Raw genomic sequence first — 20,799 nt, 5'->3', positions numbered from 1 at the left:
AACCCCCATGCTACACTGCCAACTCGCCCTAATTACACAAACCGCTTGAAAAGTCTCTCCGATAAGGATACGCAACACATAACACAGAACATCAGCCACATATGAGAGGGTGCTGAAAAGTTCTCAGTCCAACCAACTTCCTAAACTCTGAGTGTTATTTTGCCTCTGTAGCTGAAAAGAGTGTTATTTTATTTTGCAAAGTGCCAGTTTGCAGAATCGTAATGTTATATTTTGACATTGTTTCAGATCATTGATTGAACCATGTCAACAAAAAGTGTGGAATTTTCTAGTGTGGAACTCTAAGCAGTTATGAAGGTCCTATTCCTGCAGAAGAAAACTCCAAAGGAAGTTCATGAATGTATGATGCAAACATTGAGTTACAAATGCTCATCATATTCCACAGTGAAGAATTGGTATGCAAACTTTCATCATGAAAATTTCAAGATCGAAGATAAAGGTCTGGGAGTCCTCAAGCGGGCGTCAACTCCTGAAATTGTAGACATGTCCATAACCTGATTTTGGCAGATCAGCAAATATTGGCTAAAAAACAATTGCTGAGACACTACAGATATCCAGGGAACATGTTCGGTGTATAAACCACGAGCAGCTGGGTATGCAGAAGCTGTCAGTCAAGTGGGTGCCCAAAAGATGAATGCTGATGAGAAACAACATCGAGTGGACACAGTTCCAAATTAATTTTGCAGCATTTTCAGCGAACTGATGCCAACATTTTGGAACGACTAGTTACTATTGATGATATATGGCTATACCACTATGATCCTGAGGCAAAACAGTCCATGCAATGACAGCACTCAGGTTCTCCAAGGCCAAGGAAATTCGAGATCCAAAGGTCAGCAGGAAAAGTCATGGCCACAGTGTTTTGGGATCAGGAAGGTATTGTAATAACTATCTTCCAAGGGGACCAAACAATTAATGCTGAATACTACTATAACTTGCTTTGCCAATTAAAGGAGGCATTGAAACAAAAAAGGAGAGAGAAGCTGCAGAAATTAGTTCTCTTTTTGCAAGACAAATAAATCTGCTCACAAGGCTGGCAAAAAGATAGATCTTTTGATGCAGTTAGAGTTTCAGTGCATAGACCATCCACCCTACTCACCAGATCTTGCTCCATCTGAATTTTTTCTGTTTCCAAATCTTAAAAAGAGTTTGAAAGGGTGACAATTTTCAAGTGATTCGAAGGTGACTGCAGCAGCGGAGCAGTATTTATAGCCACCCTATCAACAGGAGAAATACACCTTTTAACTAATGACATCACCTGGGAACCCATCTGGTCAGACTACTACCTCCTCACATTCTCCCTGATATTATCCCAGGCAAGGCATGCAAAGCACAAGCAAACGTCGCTTAAGGAATCCCGAGGCAAGATCCCAGCAGCAGAATACTGAGAAGAAGTTATGATTGGATCCAGTGAATGGAGATGCTAATAAAGTTATCTCCTGGCAGCACCTCTCTACCTCAACCATCAATAAGCTAGCATCTATCAAATACACAAGGGTCAAAGAGTAAAACAATCTTTGGTGCACAAAAGAACTATGCTTCCAGAGGACACATGTACTTCGGCTAGAGCGGGCTTGGAAAACGAACAACTACATGAATTGACGAAAGGCGTTGCAGCAATATAAGTTAGTGGTGGCTGAGGCAAAAATGGCATATTATGACACACTGATATGCAAATCAGAAAACTCTAAGAGCTTCACAACACTGATATCCACCAAAGATATCATCACAGACACAACCACTCAATGCCCAGGTGAAGATGATCTTGCCAGCCACTTCCACAACAAAATCAAATCTATAAGAGAAACTTTCTCTCATACCTTGGAGGACTGCGTAACACCGTTCAAAGACACAGCGGGAATTCCAGCAGACAGAACCTGGTCAGTATTCACCAAAACCAAACCAGCTGAGATTTCTAACATACTAAAATGACTTGCGAAGAACTGCCATCTTGACTTATGTTCAGCAAACCTACATGACCAGGCACCTTCCGAATTCATACACTGCTTGACTGACCTAATCAACCTGTGCCTGACAAAAGGGATATATCCCTCGGCACTCTCTAACACCCATCCTCAAGAGGCAGGGCTTGACCCCACCAAAGCAGAAAACTGGCCAGCTAAGCTGTGTCCATGCACAATTATCAGGCTTCCTTGATAAGATATATGGCTTCTATGACTTTACTAAAAGTTTAAAAAACTTAGAAAACAGGGTTTTAGAGGTGGAGGACCCTACAGGATGAGGCATAAATCTTCAAAAATAGGCTTTTCAGACCCCCCCTCTCCAATTTTGCCCATAGGCTGTAATAGCATTACGCACTGTGACCTGTGCTTTAAAGGTGCTGCAGCTTTAAGCAGTAGCTGGTTCTGGGAGAAGAATCCTTGCCTCAATCAGCCAGTCTTCCAAACGCTGAGATCTTCTGGCTGCCAGTTAGACCGAAGTGGGACTGATACTTAACCCCCGTGGAACTGCACATGCAAAGGGGGAGGCAAAATCACAGCCAGCACCCTGAAGAGCCCCGCTGAGTCCCCTGCAGATGCCTAACAGCCTGCGCTCAAGCCGCTGCATTCAGTAGGCGAGCTAAGCTACATGGGATACAGACACCGAGTTCCACAAAGTTTTCTGCAGGCTGGCCAAACAGGTCTCCATGTGATTAATCTGCCGGCTGCAAATCCATGTCTGCATTTTCTCCATGTTGGCAGAGCTATCCCCTGCACTGGGGAGCCCTGGTGCACTGATACCAAAAATAAAGAAATATACAGAGCAGATCAGAAAGACACCTTCCAGCTCGTGTGCACAATGAAAAACTGAAGGAGGCAGCAGAGCCCTCTGAAGGATTTGAAAACCTAGAATGGATTTCTTCTGCATGGCTCATAAGCATGGGGAGAATACCCTACTGTCCAGAATACACACCTATTGCACTAGAAGTCCACTTAGGGGTTGGCTCATTCTGTACCTACTTTCAAAGTCAGAAGATTGTACCATGACCATGTAGTGCAGTAACATGGAAATGTCAGAAAATCATCTCCCTGTGCCATGTTAAAAGAACAGGTACAGGATTCATAGCAATGAAGCAATTTCTCTGTTGCTGCAAGTTCCAAAAGGAGGAAGAGGAGCAGGAAGAGTAAGAAGACTGCCAAGGCTACAAGAGCAGAGATAGTCTGGCTGTTGCTATGCTCTCCCACATGTGTGCACATCTAGCATCTCACCCGCTGCCGGTGGAATCGCTTGCCCTCATAAATGGTTCCTTGAGGTGTCTCCACTGTCACGGGCTGGAAAAATATCATACATTATTATGTTATACACAATATAATGCATATACTATCTCAAATGATTTGGCCCGTGACCTACAATAGAAAATATAATTTTTCCTGTGTTGTATTCCCCCGGTCCGCACCAGTTCTAAGTCAGCTGCTAGGCGCCGGCCTGCCCCGCTGCTCCCCCTACTGATAAGATGGCTATCCACATACAACAGTTTTCTAGTTTCTGGTTTTAAGGTGTATTTAAGAATGTAACATTTGGCAGTCAGAATTATGGAACAAATTCAGAATGGAAAAAATGTCTTTTGCATCAGACAAAGCTGCTGTGCAAAGAAAGAATTATTTTTTAATCACAGTTTTAAAGTCACCTTTAAAAGCTTGCATATCTGCTGTGTACAGCTTTATATTTCAAAAGTACCCACCACTGGACTGGTGTTAAACATGCTGGAGCCCAAGGAAAAAATAGGGAGAGGGCTGTGGCTCCTTCAGTTTCAGTCAGTCTTGGGGCCAGGACAACTGCCCTGTTTTCACCTTTCTAATGCTGGCCCTGTACATGGACAGGTTTCCCGTTCTGCATCACTTATTATTTTTACTGTCTTTGGTTTTTTTTTCTTAAACTCTCAAAGCAGGTCTCCTGTGGATTCCTAGAAGCAGCTAAGATGACACATGACCTCACACAGAATAGAATCAGATTGGTTTATGTATGCCAAGTATGAAGCCATTTCTTACATCACCCCCAATATACACTAGTCAAATGGTCCAGCGTAGCTCTCCATTAGTGCTACCCAATTTAGGGGAAAAATTTTTGATTCGATTTGATTTGGCCTATTGAATCGATTTTTCAATTCGATTCACTTTTTCTGCCTAATGAGGCATCTGTTTTTTCAAATGTCCTGGTTGGTTTATTTTGTAGCCTTTCCACCCCAAACCACCCCACCCCACCCTCTCTCCGTTAGGTCCTAGCTCACTCTCACTATCTAACACCAGCTCTAGCAGGATACATATTTCAAATCTGACATACTGTAATCACAAAATAGAAAATATAATAATTTTTTTCTACCTTTCACTGCCTTATCAAACATTTGTTTCTTTCCCACTGTCTACCATTTCTCTCTCTTTCTCTCCCCCTTCCTTGTACTCTGGGCCAAACTTCTCTATTCCCCTTCATGCAGCATCTTTCCCTTCCTCCCCTCCATTATGATGTGCAACGTTTCTTTCTATCTTCCCATGCACCATCTTCTTCTTGCCCATCACCCTATGTCCAACATTTCTCCTTCTTTCTTCTCCAAACAGGTCTCCCTCCCCTCCACTATATGCAGGATTTCTCCCTCTCACCCTTTTCTACTTCTTCTCTCCCTTCCTCAACTCCACCCTAACAATTCTCCCTCTCCCCCCCTCGTTCAGCCTGTTTCCTCCCCTCCCATCCCTCTGAGCAGCAGCTTTCTCTCCCCTCCCACCCATTCCCTGTGTAGCAGCTTTCCATCCCTCCCATCCCCATGTGCAGTTTTCCATCCTTCCCTCCCATCCCCCTGTGCAGCAGCACCCCACTCACTCTCCCATCATGAGACCTGACATACCTCTGATGCCTCCTAAAGCAACAGCGGCAGTGAACAGTCAGCAGTGGCATCACTCTGAATGGGCTACTCGCAGCCTGCCCCACTAGGGCTTCCCTCTGCCGCATCATCAGTGATGCAGCAGAGGGAAGGACCCGATGGGACAGGCCGTGAGCAGCCCATTCAGAATGATGCCACTGCTGCCCGTCCACTGCTGCTTTAGGAGGTGTCAGATATATGTCAGGTCTCACGGGGTGGGGGGGCCTTGGTCACTGAATCGGGGAGCCTGATTTTCTCGGACAACGAATCAATTCAAATCGATTCATCAAAGTGATTCAGCGAATTGGGCAGCACCACTCTCCATGCCTAAAAAAGACAAGATCTTTTTGTGTGGTCCTCTATGAAGAGATTTCAGGGTAACCACAAAAACAATCTTAAAAATTCCAGAATGCCTGGGCAGCAAAATTTTAAAATGACAAGTGTGAATATATCTACTTGTTATGTACACATAACAAGTATTTAGAAGGTACAATATAACTTTTGGAGACTGGCAATAAAGAGCAACTTCAGTGCTGCGTCTAAACACCAAGGATAAGCAGTTGGGAATTAATTTACTTCTTTGGGACTTGTGAGGGTTGTTATAGCTCACATATAGGAACAAGCATCCAGTAGATATACCACACCATGCCATGAAATCAGTGAATCATAAAATGCCACCAAACCAGCCAAATATCATGGCTTCATAGGAATATAACTTGAAGGAAAAAAATCTCAAAAAAGTCTGCAATAGAATGCTAGGTATAATCAAGAAAGGTGTTACAATCAGAACGAAAGAAGTTATCCTGCCGTTGTATCGGCGATGGTGCGTCCGCATCTGGAGTACTGCGTCCAATATTGGTCGCCGTACCTTAAGAAGGATATGGCGATACTCAAGAGGGTTCAGAGGAGAGCGACGCGTTTGATAAAAGGTATGGAAAACCTTTCATATGCTGAGAGATTGGAGAAACTGGGGCTCTTTTCCCTGGAGAAGAGGAGAATTAGAGGGGATATGATAGAGACTTACAAGATCATGAAGAGCATAGAGAAAGTGGAGGGGGACAGATTCTTCAAACTTTCGAAAACTACAAGAACGAGAGGGCATTCGGCAAAATTGAAAGGGGACAGATTCAAAACCAATGCTAGGAAGTTTTTCTTCACCCAACGGGTGGTGGACACCTGGAATGTGCTACGAGAGGGCGTGATAGGACAGAGTACAGTATTAGGGTTCAAGAAGGGATTGGACAATTTTCTGGAGGAAAAGGGGATAGAGGGGTATAGATAGAGGACTACTACACAGGTCCTGGACCTGTTGGGCTGCTGTGCGAGTGGACTGCTGGGCACGATGGACCTCTGGTCTGACCCAGCAGAGGCACTTCTTATGTTAAGAGATAGCAATATAACAACAGTTTTTTTTATTTCTGATATGTGACTGTAAATCCATCAGTAGTCAGATAAGATCTTGTAATTTGAAAGAACATTTTCCCAAAAAAAATTGCAGTTTTTTTAAATTTCTCACTTTTAATTCAGTAGACTCTCAGTTATCCGGCACCCTTGAGGATTGGTAGTTGCCAGATAAATGTAGTTTCTGGTTGCTTAAGAGCTACCATCAATATACAAATATAAATATCTTCCACCACGTGGTAAAAAGAGTGTTCAGCAGCTTCCCAGGAAGGTGGGGAGCGAGTGATCTGGGGTAAAGGTTTCTCCTCCTGACAAAGCCTTTATAGGCGAAACCCAGATCTGAGTTGAGAGGAGCCGTGATTAGTAGATTGTTTGTATTTGATTACTATGGTGAACATTTAAGAGGATGAAGAATATGGAAATTTGGCTTCAAACATATTTGCAAACAATTGAATAAAAGCATTTATGACCACCAACCAGGCAAGTGACATTGTTATATCTATTGCACTGATGGTGGTGGCACAGGAACAAGAGAGTTGTGATGATTGTTCCTGAATTCTCTTGCCTTGCGATGTGAGAGTTTTAAGGTGCTGGAGCTCATCTTACCACATGGAGGAAGATATTTATTTGATATTTATATTTGTATCCTGTAGATAACTAGTAGTCCTGGTTAAGCAAGAGTTATTAGACTAGCGAGAGTTAATATAAAATTTTTCCCCATAATTGTAATTTTGAGTTACCATTAAAAACAGGCCTAATACTTTACCCCACATCATACCATAAACTCTGTATTGTCTTGATATTGATTTTGAAATACAGTAAATAAAGGGCAAAGAATTCCCCTATCCTAAGGCCTGAAATTCCTTTCTGCCTTTTCCTTCTTGAATTCCAGCCTCCTCTGTTCTCTCTCACTCCAACTGCAGTTTTGTCTCCCTTCCCACCCTTCCTTTCTGGTTTGAGTCACTCTCTCCCCCCCCCCCCCACTTATGGTTCCAGTATCCATCCATCTCCCCTGCCGTGCCTTTCACCCTGCAGGTCCACTATTCATGTCCCTTCCTCTACCGCCTCCCCTACACTTTTGGTCCACCTGGCCTCCCTCCCTCAGTCTGACCCTCTTTATTTGCCTGCGGCTCTCTCGAAGTATCAGCTGCAGCCACAAATATCCCTCCCTCCAACCCCCAAAGCAGCAGCGGCAGCCAGTCCTGACAACCCCCTCCCTCACTTACCCGAAGCAGTAGCAGCAGCCAATGAGCAAAGGAGGCGCCATAAACAGTAGCTTCCAGTCAGCCACAGCAGGGCCTTTCCTCTGCCGCATCTACAAGAAGCTTCCTCTGCAACACGAAACTATTAAACGTACACAATAGGAACTATGATCCCTACAAAAGCTGCTAAGTGTTCATTTACTGAGGGTTGTTTGTTTTGATGAAGGTGCAATCAAAAGGAATGATTCAAGGTGAATAGAGTATCAGAAATGAGAGGGTCTCACCTTGAGTGGCAAGAAGGAGAGAGCATGTTCTATTAGAAGCCTCATCAGACGCTTGGAGTAAAAAATAAACTCATCACGGTTGGTGTCTTTATTCCTGTGAGACAAGAAATACGCAGGTGAATGAAACTCATTGGAATGGTTAAATATTAAAAGCAAGTGGCTGGCTTTCAGTAGAAATCCTAAGTGCACATCAGTGATTGAGACCGGCAATATTACCAGTTCCTGTTTCTTTTGGGACCAATGATTTTTCTCCATGCTAAATGAGACTAGAAATAAAAAAATCTATCAGGGCTCATGACTGTGTAAAAGCTACAGTGTAATATCCAAATGTCCTTTCAAACTTTTCATTTCTATCTTTTGGTCATTCAAGAGTCAAGATAATGTGAAATACAGAACTTTATTATAAGGGACACTTGGATATAGTGGGTTAAACTTTTAGCCCCTGCTGAGAAAATAAGACATCTCGTGTATTTCAGTTCAGTTATAATGGACTTACTTATAGTGGACTTCCAGTTATGACAGATTGTTTTATACATAGAAACATGATGGCAGATAAAGGCCAAATGGCCCATCCAGTCTGCCCATCCGCAATAACCATTATCTCTTTCTCTCTCTAAGAGATCACACATGCTTATCCCATACTTTCATGAATTCAGATACAGTCTCTGTCTCCACCACCTCTTCCGGGAGACTGTTCCATGCATCTACCACCCTTTCTGTAAAAAAGTATTTCCTTAGATTACTCCGGAGCCTATCACCTCTTAACTTCATCCTATACCCTCTCATTCCAGAGCTTCCTTTCAAATGAAAGACTTGGCTCATGCGCATTTACGCCACACAGATATATAAACGATTCTATCATATCTCCTCTTTCCTGCCTGTCCTCTAAAGTATACATATTGAGATCTTTAAGTCTGTCCCCATATACCATATACACCACACACCATTTTAGTAGCCTTCCTCTGTACCGACACTGCATTTTTTAAATATCTTTTTGAAGGTGCGGCCTCCAAAATTGTACACAAAATTCTAAATGAGGTCTCACCAGAGCCTTATACAGGGGCATCAATACCTCCTTTTTCCTACTGGCCATACCTCTCCTATGCACCCTAGCATCCTTCTAGCTTTCACCATCACCTTTTCAACCTGTTTGGCCACCTTAAGATCATCAGATACAGTCACACCCAAGTCCCGCTCTTCTGTCATGCACATAAGTTCTTTACCCCCTAAACTGTACCATTCTTTTAGGTTTTTGCAGCCCAAATGCATGACCTTGCATTTCTTAGCATTAAATTTTAACTGCCATATTTCAGATCATTCTTCAAGCTTCACCAGGTCTTTCCTCATGTTATTCACACCATCTGGGATATCTACTCTATTGCAGATTTTGGTATCATCCGCAAAGAGGCAAATCTTACCTGTTGGTCCTTCAGAAATATAACTTATTAAAATGTTAAAAAGAACAGGCTCAAGAACAGAACCTTGAGGCACACTACTGGTAACATCCCTTTCCTCAGGACGATCTCCACTGACCACTACCCTCTGTTGTCTCCCACTTAACCAGTTCCTGATCCAGCTCGTCACTTTGGGGCCTATCCTAAGGGCACTTAGTTTCTTTATTAGATGTCTGTGTGGAACACTGATAAAGGCTTTGCTAAAAACTAAATACACCACATCTAGTGCATTCCCTCTAGCCAACTCCTAGTCAAAGAAATTGATCAGATTTGTCTGACAAGACCTACCTCTAGTGAATCCATGTTGCTTTTGGACTTGTAATCCAGAAACTTCACCATTCTCTGTTTTAAAAGTGTTTCCACTAATTTGCTTACCACAGAAGTCAGACTTACTGGCCTATAATTCCCTACTTTTTCCTTACTTCCACTTTTGCGTAGAGGGACCATATCTGCCCTTTTCCAGTCCTCCGGTACCATTCCTGACTAGAGAAGGATTGAAAAGGTCAGTCAGCGGAGCCACCAGGACTTCCCTAAGTTCCTTCTGCACCCTTAGATGTACACCATCCGGCCCCATTGCTTTATCTACCTTTAATTTAGCTAGCTCCTCACGAACACAATCCTCTGAAAATTAATCAGGGTCTACCACTACTCCATCCCTATTCGTGTTTGTCTTCTGCGGTCCCATGAGCTTCATCCATGAACACAGAACAGAACAGAAATATTTGTTAAGCAATTCAGCCTTTTCTTTATCAGCTTCTACATAATTCTTCCCTTCACTTTTGAGTCTCACAATGCCACTTTTGCACTTCTTCCTATCACTAATATATCTAAAACATATTTTCTCTCCCCGTTTTACCATATCAACTATTTTTTCTTCCATTTGTATCTTTGCTTTCCTGACTACTCGACCAGCCTCTCTTAACTTTTCCAGATATTTTTGCCTGTCTTCCTCTTTCTGCGATGTTTTGTAGTTTATGAAAGCTAACCTCTTATTCCTTACCTTCTCAGCTACTACTTTTGAGAACCAAAGTGGCCTTCTTTTCCTCTTACTTTTACTTACTTACCTCACAGAAAGGTCTGTCGCCCTTACAATAACTCCTTTCAGTTTTGCCCACTGCATTTCTACTCCTTCCAGAAGTTCTCATCCAGACATTTCTTGATGTAATCCCCCATTCAAACAAAATTCATTTTTTTTAAAGTCTAAAACCTTTACTTTTGAATGAGCTCTCTCTATATCTGTCTCAATATTAAACCGTACCATGTAGTGATCACTGGATACCAGATGATCACCCACTGTAACATCAGAAACACTTTTCTCATTTGTAAGCACTAAGTCCAGAATGAAGTAGTGGGACCATTGGGAAACAGCGATCATAATATGATCAAGTTCAAGGTTTAGGTAGGAATACCGAAAGGAAAGAGAACCATAGCGACAACCTTTAACTTCAGGAAAGGAAACTACGAAGCAATGAGGGAAATGGTAAGGAAGAAACTTAGGAACACTTCCAAAAAATGACAAACGGTAGAACATGCCTGGTCTTTTTTCAAGGACACGGTGAGTGAGGCACAAAACCTGTATATCCCCAGATTCAGAAAGGGATGCAAAAAGAGTCGAACAAAAGACCCGGCGTGGATAACTAATATAGGCAATAAGCAATAGGCAATAAGAAAAATTCATTCAGAAAATGGAAAAAGGACAAAACCGAGGGGAACTGGAAAGAGCACAGGAAGTATCAAAAAGAATGTCACAGTGTGGTTCGAAAAGCCAAAAGAGAGTACGAAGAGAGGCTAGCCAGGGAAGCACGAAATTTCAAACAATTCTTTAGATATGTTAAAGGGAAGCAGCCGGCTAGGGAGGAGGTAAGACCATTGGACGATGGAGACAGGAAGGAAGTGGTGAAGGAGGAGAGAGAAGTGGCAGAAAGACTTAACATGTTCTTTTCATCTGTATTTACAAATGAAGACACAACCAACATACCGGAACCTGAGCAAATCTTCAATGGAGACCAAACAGAAAAATTAACATCCATGGAAGTGAGCCTCGAAGACGTACGCAGGCAGATAGAAAAATTAAAAACTTGACAAATCCCCGGGTCCGGATGGAATCCAACCAAGGGTTCTGAAGGAACTAAAGGAGGAAATAGTGGAACTACTGCAGCAAATTTACAATCTATCACTGAAAACAGGCATGATCCCGGAGGAATGGAAGATAAACCATCTTTAAAAAGGGATCAAGAGGTGACCCGGGAAACTACAGACTGGTGAGTCTGACCTCTGTTCCGTGGAAAATGGCGGAAGCACTGATAAAAGAAAACATCGATGAACATCTTTAAAGAAACGAACTTCTGATAACAAGCCAACATGGTTTCTGCAAGGGGAGATCATGCCTAATGAACTTATTGCACTTCTTCGAAGGAATTAACAAACAGATGGACAGAGGAGACCCCATGGACATCATATATCTAGATTTCAAAAAAGCCTTTGATAAGGTACCCCATGAACGCCTACTTCGGAAATTGAAGAACCATGGGGTGGAAGGAGACATACATAGATGGATCAGAAATTGGTTGGCGGGCAGGAAACAGAGGGTAGGAGTAAAGGGCCACTACTTGGACTGGAGGAGGGTCATAAATGGTGTCCCGCAGGGCTCGGTGCTCGGGCTGCTGGTATTTAATATATTCATAAATGATCTAGAAACAGGGATGAAGTGTGAGATAATAAAATTTGTGGACGATACCAAACTATTTAGTGGAGCTCGGACCAAAGAGGACTGCGAAGAATTGCAAAGGGACTTGAACAAACTAGGGGAATGGGCGACGAGATGACAAATGAAGTTCAATGTTGAGAAATGTAAAGTATTACATGTGGGAAGCAGAAACCCGAGGTACAACTATACGATGGGAGGGATGTTATTGAATGAGAGTACCCAAGAAAGGGACTTGGGTGTAATGGTGGACATGACAATGAAGCTGATGGCACAGTGTGAAGCGGCCACTAAGAGAGTGAATAGAATGCTAGGTATAATCAAGAAGGGTATTACTACCAAAGCGACAGAAGTTATCCTGCATTTGTATCAGGCAATAGTGCATCCACATCTGGAGTACTGCGTCCAATATTGGTCGCCATATCTTAAGAAGGATATGGCGTTACTTGAGAGGGTTCAGAGGAGAGCGACATGTCTGATAAGAGGTATGGAAAACCTTTCATATGCTGAGAGATTGGAGAAACTGGGACTCTTTTCCCTGGAGAAGAGGAGACTTAGAGGGGATATGATAGAGACTTACAAGATCATGAAGGGCAAAGAGAGAGTAGAGAGGGACAGATTCTTCAAACTTTCGAAAAATAAAAGAAAAAGAGGGCATTCAGAACAGTTGAAAGGGAACAGATTCAAAACGAATGCTAGGAAGTTCTTCTTTACTCAATGTGTGGTGGACACCTGGATTGCGCTTCCAGAGTGCGTAATAGGACAGAGTACGGTACTGGGGTTCAAGAAAGGATTGGACCATTTCCTGCTGGAAAAGGGGATAGAAGGGTATAGATAGAGGATTACTGCACAGGTCCTGGACCTGTTGGGCTGCCGCATGAGCGGACTGCTGGGCACGATGGACCTCAGGTCTGACCCAGCGGAGGCATTGCTTATGTTCTTATGACCCCATCCCTCATGGGTTCCATTACCAACTGCTATAACAGTTCTCCTTGTAAAGAATCCAGGATCTCCCTACTTCTAGAAGATCCCGCAATAGGGATATCCCATCAACATCAAGCATGTTAAAGTCAGCTATTAGTAAAACTTCCCCTTTTTTAGATATATTCTGAATGTCTACTATTAAATCTCTGTCCACTTCCATCTGTGAAGGAGGCCTGTATATCACACCAATGTAAATATATTTACCATTCCGTCTTTCCAAATTGATCCACAGTGCCATTTCCTTGCCCTGCAGATCCTGCAATTATGTGGCTTTAATATGATCTTTAAAATATAACTCTACTTCCCCTCCTTTTCTTCCTACCCTGTTTTTTCTGAACAGATTATAGCCCGGTATAACTACATCCCAGTCATGTTTCTCTGTGAACCATATCTCCGTGATTGCCACTATACCCAACTCATTTTCTTCCATCACAGCTTCTAGATCCAGAATGTTGTTTCTCATACTTTGAGCAGCTTACAAGGAGATCCTCTGCCTCAACAAGTCTGGAAAGCAGACTGCATGCATCTTCTGACTGCCTCTTAGGCTGACATCCTGGCCAGAGACCTTGACCCCCTTCAGAGCCCGCACGCGCAAACGGGGGCAGGAATGCAGTCAGCCATGATCCTGGGGAAACCACCATGAAGCCACACAGCCTGCACTCAAACCCATGAGTGGATTAACCTGGGGCGAGCTATGCTCCCAAGGAAACAGTCCCTAAGCTCCATAAATACACTGCCCAAGGGGTGCACTGCAAGGGAGCCAAACGCCTGGAAGCAAACATTCTGCCTCAGAGTCTGCAGTCTCCTATAGCCAGAGCTGTCCTTTATAGGGATCCTCTGCAGCACAAAATTAAGCCACACAAATCAGCGGAAAAGACTGAATTTATAGAAATAAACATGAGCAGATCAAACAAACTCCTACTGTTCTGCTTGTAGGATGACTAAGAAATTGAAAGGCACTGGAGAGGAAGAGAGGAGGAGCAAAAGTACACAAATGAAGCTTCCTACAATAATTCTTGCAAGAAGAGATTGACTACCCGAGGGTTCAGGAATAGAGTGGGTTTGTACAAGAACAAAGTTTTATCAGAAATCCTCTCAGCTTTTCCTCTCTTTTTGAGAGGATCAAACCGATCTCCTGGTTTCTGAAAGTGGAATTGCAGATTGCATCAATTTCTGTTACCATCAAGTGAACCTGTAAGCCTCTAGCTAGAATTGGAGCTCAAAGTCTAAACATCAAAATCCACTTCAACAACACATTTACAAGGAATGTCAATCCCAGAAATAGAACAGATGGATGTTACAGACAAGTAGTACTTCAAAATGTTTGCTTAATTTTTTTCTTCACCACCCTGTTTAATTTGGGTTGCAGCATTCATATTGGACACTGTCAGCAACCTTGAGCTTGGGAGTCACTAAGTGTGGCTGCATTATCCTTTGTTCATGAAGAAAGCATAGGTTGCTTTCCTTTAATGGGGGTTCTCCATGGACAGCAAGATAATATAGACACATGATCCCTCCCCTCTACCTCAATTATAAAACAATAGGGAACAAGGATAACATTTTTTATCAAAATTGGTTTTACAAACATTTTCTAAGCTTTTTCTTCCACTTTAAGTTTGACAAACTGTTTTTCCTTGGTATGGACTGAGAGATGATGCAAGCCAATGCAGCTGGGCAGGAGGACCATCGATCTCAACTGGTCAATCAATCTTAACTGGTTAAAAAATTGTTCAGCAAACTAGAGAGGGCTGATCCGACTGGTCAGCCAATGAAAACCAAACATGTTTGCACTATCCTGATATCCACAGAGAACTCTGTTAAAGGTAAACAACTACACTTTATGGTCAGTTAACATAGGCTGAAAGATATACTTCTGCTACAGAAAAGAGCCATTTTGCTTTAGACCTCTTCTAATACCGTGTTTTCTCCGAAAATAAGACCTACCCCGAAAATAAGCCCTAGCATGATTTTCAGGGTAGGTCTTAATATAAGCCCTACCCCAAAAATAAGCCCTAGTTGAAACGCTTCCCCCCACCGCTGCTGCTAACCCTTCCATCTTTCCCTCCCTTCCTGTCGGACCGCTTAAGCCGCTCAGTGCAGGAAGTTAGGCAAGTCTCGCTGCCATTCCACTCCCTGTTAGCTTGAGTAGCGCAGTGCAAGAAGTTCGGGCAGGTCTCGCAGTTTAGAATCTCGCAAGACCTGCCCGAACTTCTTGCACCACACTACTCAAGCTAACAGGGAGTGAAATGGCAGCAACAGGAAGGTAGTAAATGTGCTATTTGCAAGGTGAGGAGAGTAAGTACCATGGTAAAAACTGAAAAAGGATATGAGAATGAGACAAGGTGACTAGAGGGAGGGGGAGATGTGTGTATGAGAGACAATGAAGACTGGAAAGCAATATAAGAGACTGACAGGCTGATTGAAGTGGAATGTGTGAGAGAGAGAGAGAGAAACGCAAGCAAAAAGAGAACACTGGAAGGAGATATAAGAGAGTGAAACAGGGTGACTGGAGGGGGATGTGAAAGAGAGACTGAGTGAAGGCATGGGCTATATATGAGAGAAATAGAGAAACTGGGTTGAAGGCTGGAAGGGGGTATGGGCATGAGAGGTAGTAGAGAGTAGAGAATGACACGGGGAAAAAAATCTGTCCCCGTCACTGCACCGTCCCCGGCCCACCATCCTCTGCACCGCCCCGTCACCGCCGTTCCCTTCACCGCCCCGTCACCGTCACCGCCATCCCTTTCACCGCCACTGCCATCCCATTCACCGCCCCGTCACCGTCCCCGTCTAGCACCCATCTTCTTCCCTCCGCTCCCCCATAGTCTGGCATCTGTCTTCTTCCCTTCCAGCGTCTTCTCCCCACTCTGCCTTCCACATTTCCTTTCAGGATCTGTTCCTCTCTACCCTCTTTCAATGTCTGTTCTATTCCTTTCCACCACCACCCTTCCCTCCCTCCTTTACCATCTGTTCCTTTCTACCACCCTTCTTTCATATCTTCTATCAGTCCCCCCACCATCACTAGCAGTCTCTCTTCTCCCTTACCATGAGCAAATAGAACTTCTGAAAATTGTATTGCTGAGGCATTATTTCTAGTACGCCTTTTTTTCCAGATGGATAATGACATCAATTTTATAATTCTTACTGTCTGCTCTGATTTCATTCACAATTTGGTTTGTGTTTTGTACCTGAGGATTCCATGAGGCATTTAACCTTTTCCTGTCTCTTCTGTGATTTCAAGTTGATTCCTTCAATAATGGAGTCTCAAGGCAGTAGCAGTTTTCTAGTTTGGGCTCTTTTGACATTGTTTAAGGGATTTCTTGTACATTTGGTGCTGGTCTTCTTTGATGAGGTCACTTCAGAATCTATTTCCAAGGAAGATAAACTTTTTCCCTTTCACCCCCTCCTTCCTTGTGTGAGCCAGAACACGCGGTCCCCGCAAGCAAGTAATTTTATATCATTTTCATTCTATTCATTCATAGAAATTAAAGTCTAGATCACAGTTCTTCAACCGCCGGTCCGCGGACCGGTGCCGGTCCGCAGGAAATTTTTGCCGGTCCGCACAGGGCCGGCAAGATTGACTTACTTCAACTTCCTGCCGGTCCGCGCAGGGCCAGCAAGATCAACATCTGAAGTCTGCGCTAGAGAGCTGCACGGGAACGGGGTCGACGGGCATCCCGCGGGTTCCCCCTTCGGGTCACGGGGATCCCGTGGGGACGTCCCCTAGGGTCGCAGGGATCCCGTGGGGACGCCTCCGAGGGTCGCGGGGTTCCTGCGGGACTGGATATACTCAGTAGCGCGGCTTTTCTCCCTACCTGCTCTGCTTGCAGCACAGAGTCGAACGGAAGTCTTCCCACGTCAGCGCTGACGTCGGGAAGACTTCCATTCGGCTCTGTGCTGCAGGAAAGGAGAAGAAGAGTAGCCTCGCGGCTCGAGTGGCGTACCAAGGGAGGGGGGCGGTCCGCCCCGCCCCAGGTGCAGCACAGCCGTCCAGGTCCCCTTACTTTTGTGGCGCTTCCCCGACCGACAGCCCCGGTCCGACCACTCTCTAGTCTGCGCTGGGCCGGAGAGATCTTGGGGAGCCTCTGAAAGTGGCTTTCTCCCCTCTCTGCAGCTCTCCTTTACTTCCCAGCGCAGCGATTCAGGAAGGCAGCCTCGGGGCTTTTGCTGAGTCGCGGCTGCCTCTGATGATGCAACTTCCTCTTTCCTCAGAGGCGGCGCGACCCAACAAAGGACCTGAGGCTGCATTCCTGAATCGCTGCGCTGGGAAGTAAGAAGAGCTACTGGGAGGGGAAAAAGCCACTATCAGAAGCTGCTGGGCAAGGGAAAAAAAGGGCTGCTACTGGAGAGGGAGAAAGAGAGATGCTTCTGGGAGGGGAGGAGGGAAAGGAATCTGGGAAGCTGCTGGGCAAGGAAAAAAAGGGACAGCTGCTACTGGAGAGAGAGAAGGAGTGATTCTGCTGGGAGGGGAGGAGGGAAATGAATCTGGGAAGCTGCTGGGCAAGGGAAAAAAAGGGACAGCTGCTACTGGACCTAGAGGGAAGGAGAAGGAGAGATGCTGCTGGGAGGGGAGGAGGGAAAGGAGTCTGGGAAGCTGCTGGGCAAGGGAAAAAAGGGACAGTTGCTACTGGAGAGGGAGAAGGAGAGATGCTGCTGGGAGGGGAGGAAGGGAAGAGAGTTACTGCTGGACAGGAGGAGGAGGGAAGGGAGAATGAAAAAAGGAAGGAAACAGCTGGCAGAGAGATTAGAGGAGGGGAAGGGGAGACACAGACATGAGAAAGTAGAGAGATTGATGATAGGAAGGGGTCAGCAGAAAAATAAGCAGAGGGACAACGATGATAGATCTGGTGTAGGAGAGATAAAAATGAAGAGAGCAATGAAGCTGGAATGAATCATGTAAAAAGGAGAGAGGGGTACAAGCTGGATGGAAAGGGGAGAGGGGCATAGAAAGAAGACAGATACCATATGGAAGGGGGAGAGGACAGACAGTGGATGGAAGGGGCAGATGCTGGATTGAAGAGACAGAGAGGGCAGACGCTGGAAGGAAGAGAGTGAAAAGAAGATTGAAAGCAGAAACCAGAGACGACAAAAGGTAGAAAAAATAATTTTATTTCTATTTTGTGATTAGAATATATCAGATTTGAAATATATATCCTGCTAGAGCTGGTGTTAGACATAACTGGGGACTGCAAAACCCAGGAAGTGCTTCTTTAGCTTCCAGCTGGCTTAGGGCGCTCTCTGACCAGGGGGCAGTTGCCCTAGTTGCACTCCCCTAAAACTATTCCTGTCATGTGTGACTGCAGTATTCTGTTAGCATGATATTTCTGTGTAGCATTCTGTAATAATTTGGCTTGTTCAGTTTTCTTGATAGTAGAGGGGATATATGTGAAGGGGAGGGGAGACAGGGGTTTTGTTGATCCTTGCTCTGAATTATTTGTATTTATAAAATGACAATTGTACAGAATATTGTTTCTTTTCATACTTTAATAAAATACATTCAATATAAAATGATAACTGAGGCTTGTGTGGATGGGATCAGATGATTTGTGGGGACCGAGCTCGCGGAGATGGGGCGGAAACGGGGTTTTTAAATTTTAGTCCTAGTAGTTTGCCGGTCCACAGAATAATTCTTTTTTTTCTGCCGGTCCACGGGTGTAAAAAGGTTGAAGAACACTGGTCTAGATAATGCCAGTCACATAACAAAACATGGTTTTACAAAAATAATTCCCTGTACAGTCAAGCCTGCAAGGATTACTAGATGTCTTTCAGCAGCTCCCCTCCCTCCCTCCCCCTTACCTTTGTGGCCAAGTCAAAATGATCTACCAACAATAAAATTTTAAAAACACAAAGCACGCTGTACGCAGAGAAAATGTTAATTAACATTTATATTCCGTGGATTTTCAAAGAGGTCAAGGCAGATGACTTTATGCAATGTCACCTCAGTAACAACTATACAAAAATAGACAAATATTCCCCCTCCCTTTTTACTAAACTGCGATAGCGGTTTTTAGCGCAGGGAACTGCGCTGAATGCCCCACGCTGCTCTCGACTCTCATAGGCTCCCTGCGCTAAAAACCGCTATTGCGTTTTAGTAAAAGGGGGCCATAGTGCAAAATATAGACAGCAGATATAAATTCTCAAAAAGGACACATTTTGATCACTAAGTTGAAAATAAAATCATTTTTCCTACCTTTTTGTCTGGTGATTTCATGAGTTTCTGGTCCTTCTTCTGATCCTTCTTCTTTCTTCTCCTGCCCCCCCCCCCTCTTTCTTTCTCTCTCCCATGGCTCCCCTCTTTATTTCTGCCTTTCTTTCTCTCTCCCCCTGGCCTCCCTCTTTATTTCTCTCTCCCCCTGGCCCTCCTCTTTCTTTCTGCCTTTCTTTCTCTCCCCCTTGACCCCCTCTTTATTTCTGCCTTTCTTTCTCTCTCCCTCTGGCCCCCTTCTTTATTTCTGCCTTTCTTTCTCTCTTCCCTTGGCCTCCCTCTTTATTTCTCTCTCCCCCTGGCCCTCCTCTTTCTTTCTGCCTTTCTTTCTCTCCCTCTTGACCCCCTCTTTATTTCTGCCTTTCTTTCTCTCTCCCCTTGGTCCCCCTCTTTCTTTCTGCCTTTCTTTCTCTCTCCCCCTGACCCCTTTATTTCTGCCTTTCTTTCTCTCTCCCCCTGGCCCCCCCTCTTTATTTTTTCTTTTCTTTCTCTCTCCCCCTAGCCCCCACAAAGCCATCGTGCCAATTTCTCCACTTTCACGATTCTTTCCCTACCCTCACCCCCAAGCCAGCAGCCGATTTCTCCCTGCTCCTTCCCCGATGTCCTGATGTCCTGAACTTCATCTGGCAGCAGCAGCATTCACAATTCACTGCTGTTGCCCGCTTCAGGCCTTCCTCTCTGTCAGATCCTGTCTTCATGAAAACAGGAAGTAGGCAGGACCCGGCAGAGAACAAGGCCTGAAGCCGGCAACAGCAGCGAATTGTAAACGCTGCTGCTGCCCGAAGAAGGTAATGGAGCACCGAGGCAGACCGCTTCTCCCCCCCTCCCAGCCGAACCCCCGCTGACCCTCCTATCTCCCCCCCCGTGAACCTTCCGACCCTCCCAGCAAGAGCAGCAAACCTCCTTCGCGGCTTTCTCCTCCCTCTGCCGCTTCACTGATGACGTCATCAGTGATGCGGCAGAGGAAGGAGAAAGCCGACGCTACTGGAGGGAGGTTTGCTGCTTTCGCTGGGAAGGTCGGAAAGGTTCACTTGGGAGAGATAGGAGGGTCAGCGGGGGTTCGGCTGGGAGGGGGGAGAAGCGGTCTGCCTCGGTGCTCCAAGGCCTGGCGCCATTACCTTTTTCGCCCCTCCCGCCCCCCCCCCCTTGGTACGCTACTGCTCTCCAGCTCTCCTTAGTTTGCCGGTTTTCTTTTTCGGCGACCGGCACGCTTTCAAAGAGCCGCGCATGCGCGGCTGCTCAAAGTTCAATCTTCTGCTCTGCTGCAACTTCCTGTTTCCGGTTGGGTCAGAGCAGAAGATTGAATACTGAGCAGCCGCGTGTGCGCGGCTCTTTTGAAAGCGTTCCGGTCGCCGAAAAAGAAAGCCGGCAAACTAAGGTGAGGTGGAGAGAGGAAGCTGGTTAAACGATCGAGCCGACGTGCAGGTGGGCGGGTGGGGGCTGCGGGGACCGCACGATCCTTTATGCCTCACTGCGGTGACAAGACCATTCACCGCTCCACGGGGCGGTGATGGCCTTGTCCCCGTCCCCGCAGAGGCTGCTAATTTTCATTCCAAGTTTTTGGCGGGTTACCCGCGGCTAAACGCAGTAGCCGCGGGTAAACCGCCACCATGTCATTCTCTAGTAGAGAGTCACAAATGGGTCCTAGTTTACCTAAAATTGCAGTACCTTTGCAATAGCTAAAGGGGATCCACAAGC

General features: G+C 45.0%; 1 protein-coding gene across 7 annotated transcripts in view; it reads right to left on the bottom strand.

Annotated features, from left to right (window-relative positions):
* LOC117356931 (uridine-cytidine kinase-like 1) overlaps positions 1–20,799 on the bottom strand; it is a 151,269-nt gene that overhangs the window by 16,542 nt on the left and 113,928 nt on the right. For 6 of the 7 annotated variants that reach the window (XM_033936889.1, XM_033936890.1, XM_033936891.1 and 3 more), the window contains exons 10-11: positions 7,758–7,851; positions 3,228–3,290 (exon numbers count right to left, since the gene is read on the bottom strand). In XM_033936889.1, the coding sequence (XP_033792780.1) occupies positions 3,228–3,290; positions 7,758–7,851 (157 nt within the window). The remainder of the gene's footprint in view (positions 1–3,227; positions 3,291–7,757; positions 7,852–20,799) is intronic. The other variant, XM_033936892.1, reaches the window with a different exon arrangement.

This window comes from Geotrypetes seraphini, chromosome 3 (assembly GCF_902459505.1).
Source record: "Geotrypetes seraphini chromosome 3, aGeoSer1.1, whole genome shotgun sequence".
NCBI classification, from domain to species: Eukaryota; Metazoa; Chordata; class Amphibia; order Gymnophiona; family Dermophiidae; genus Geotrypetes; species Geotrypetes seraphini.
Note: the sequence above shows the minus strand (reverse complement) of the source record. Positions and strands in the feature narration are given on the sequence as shown.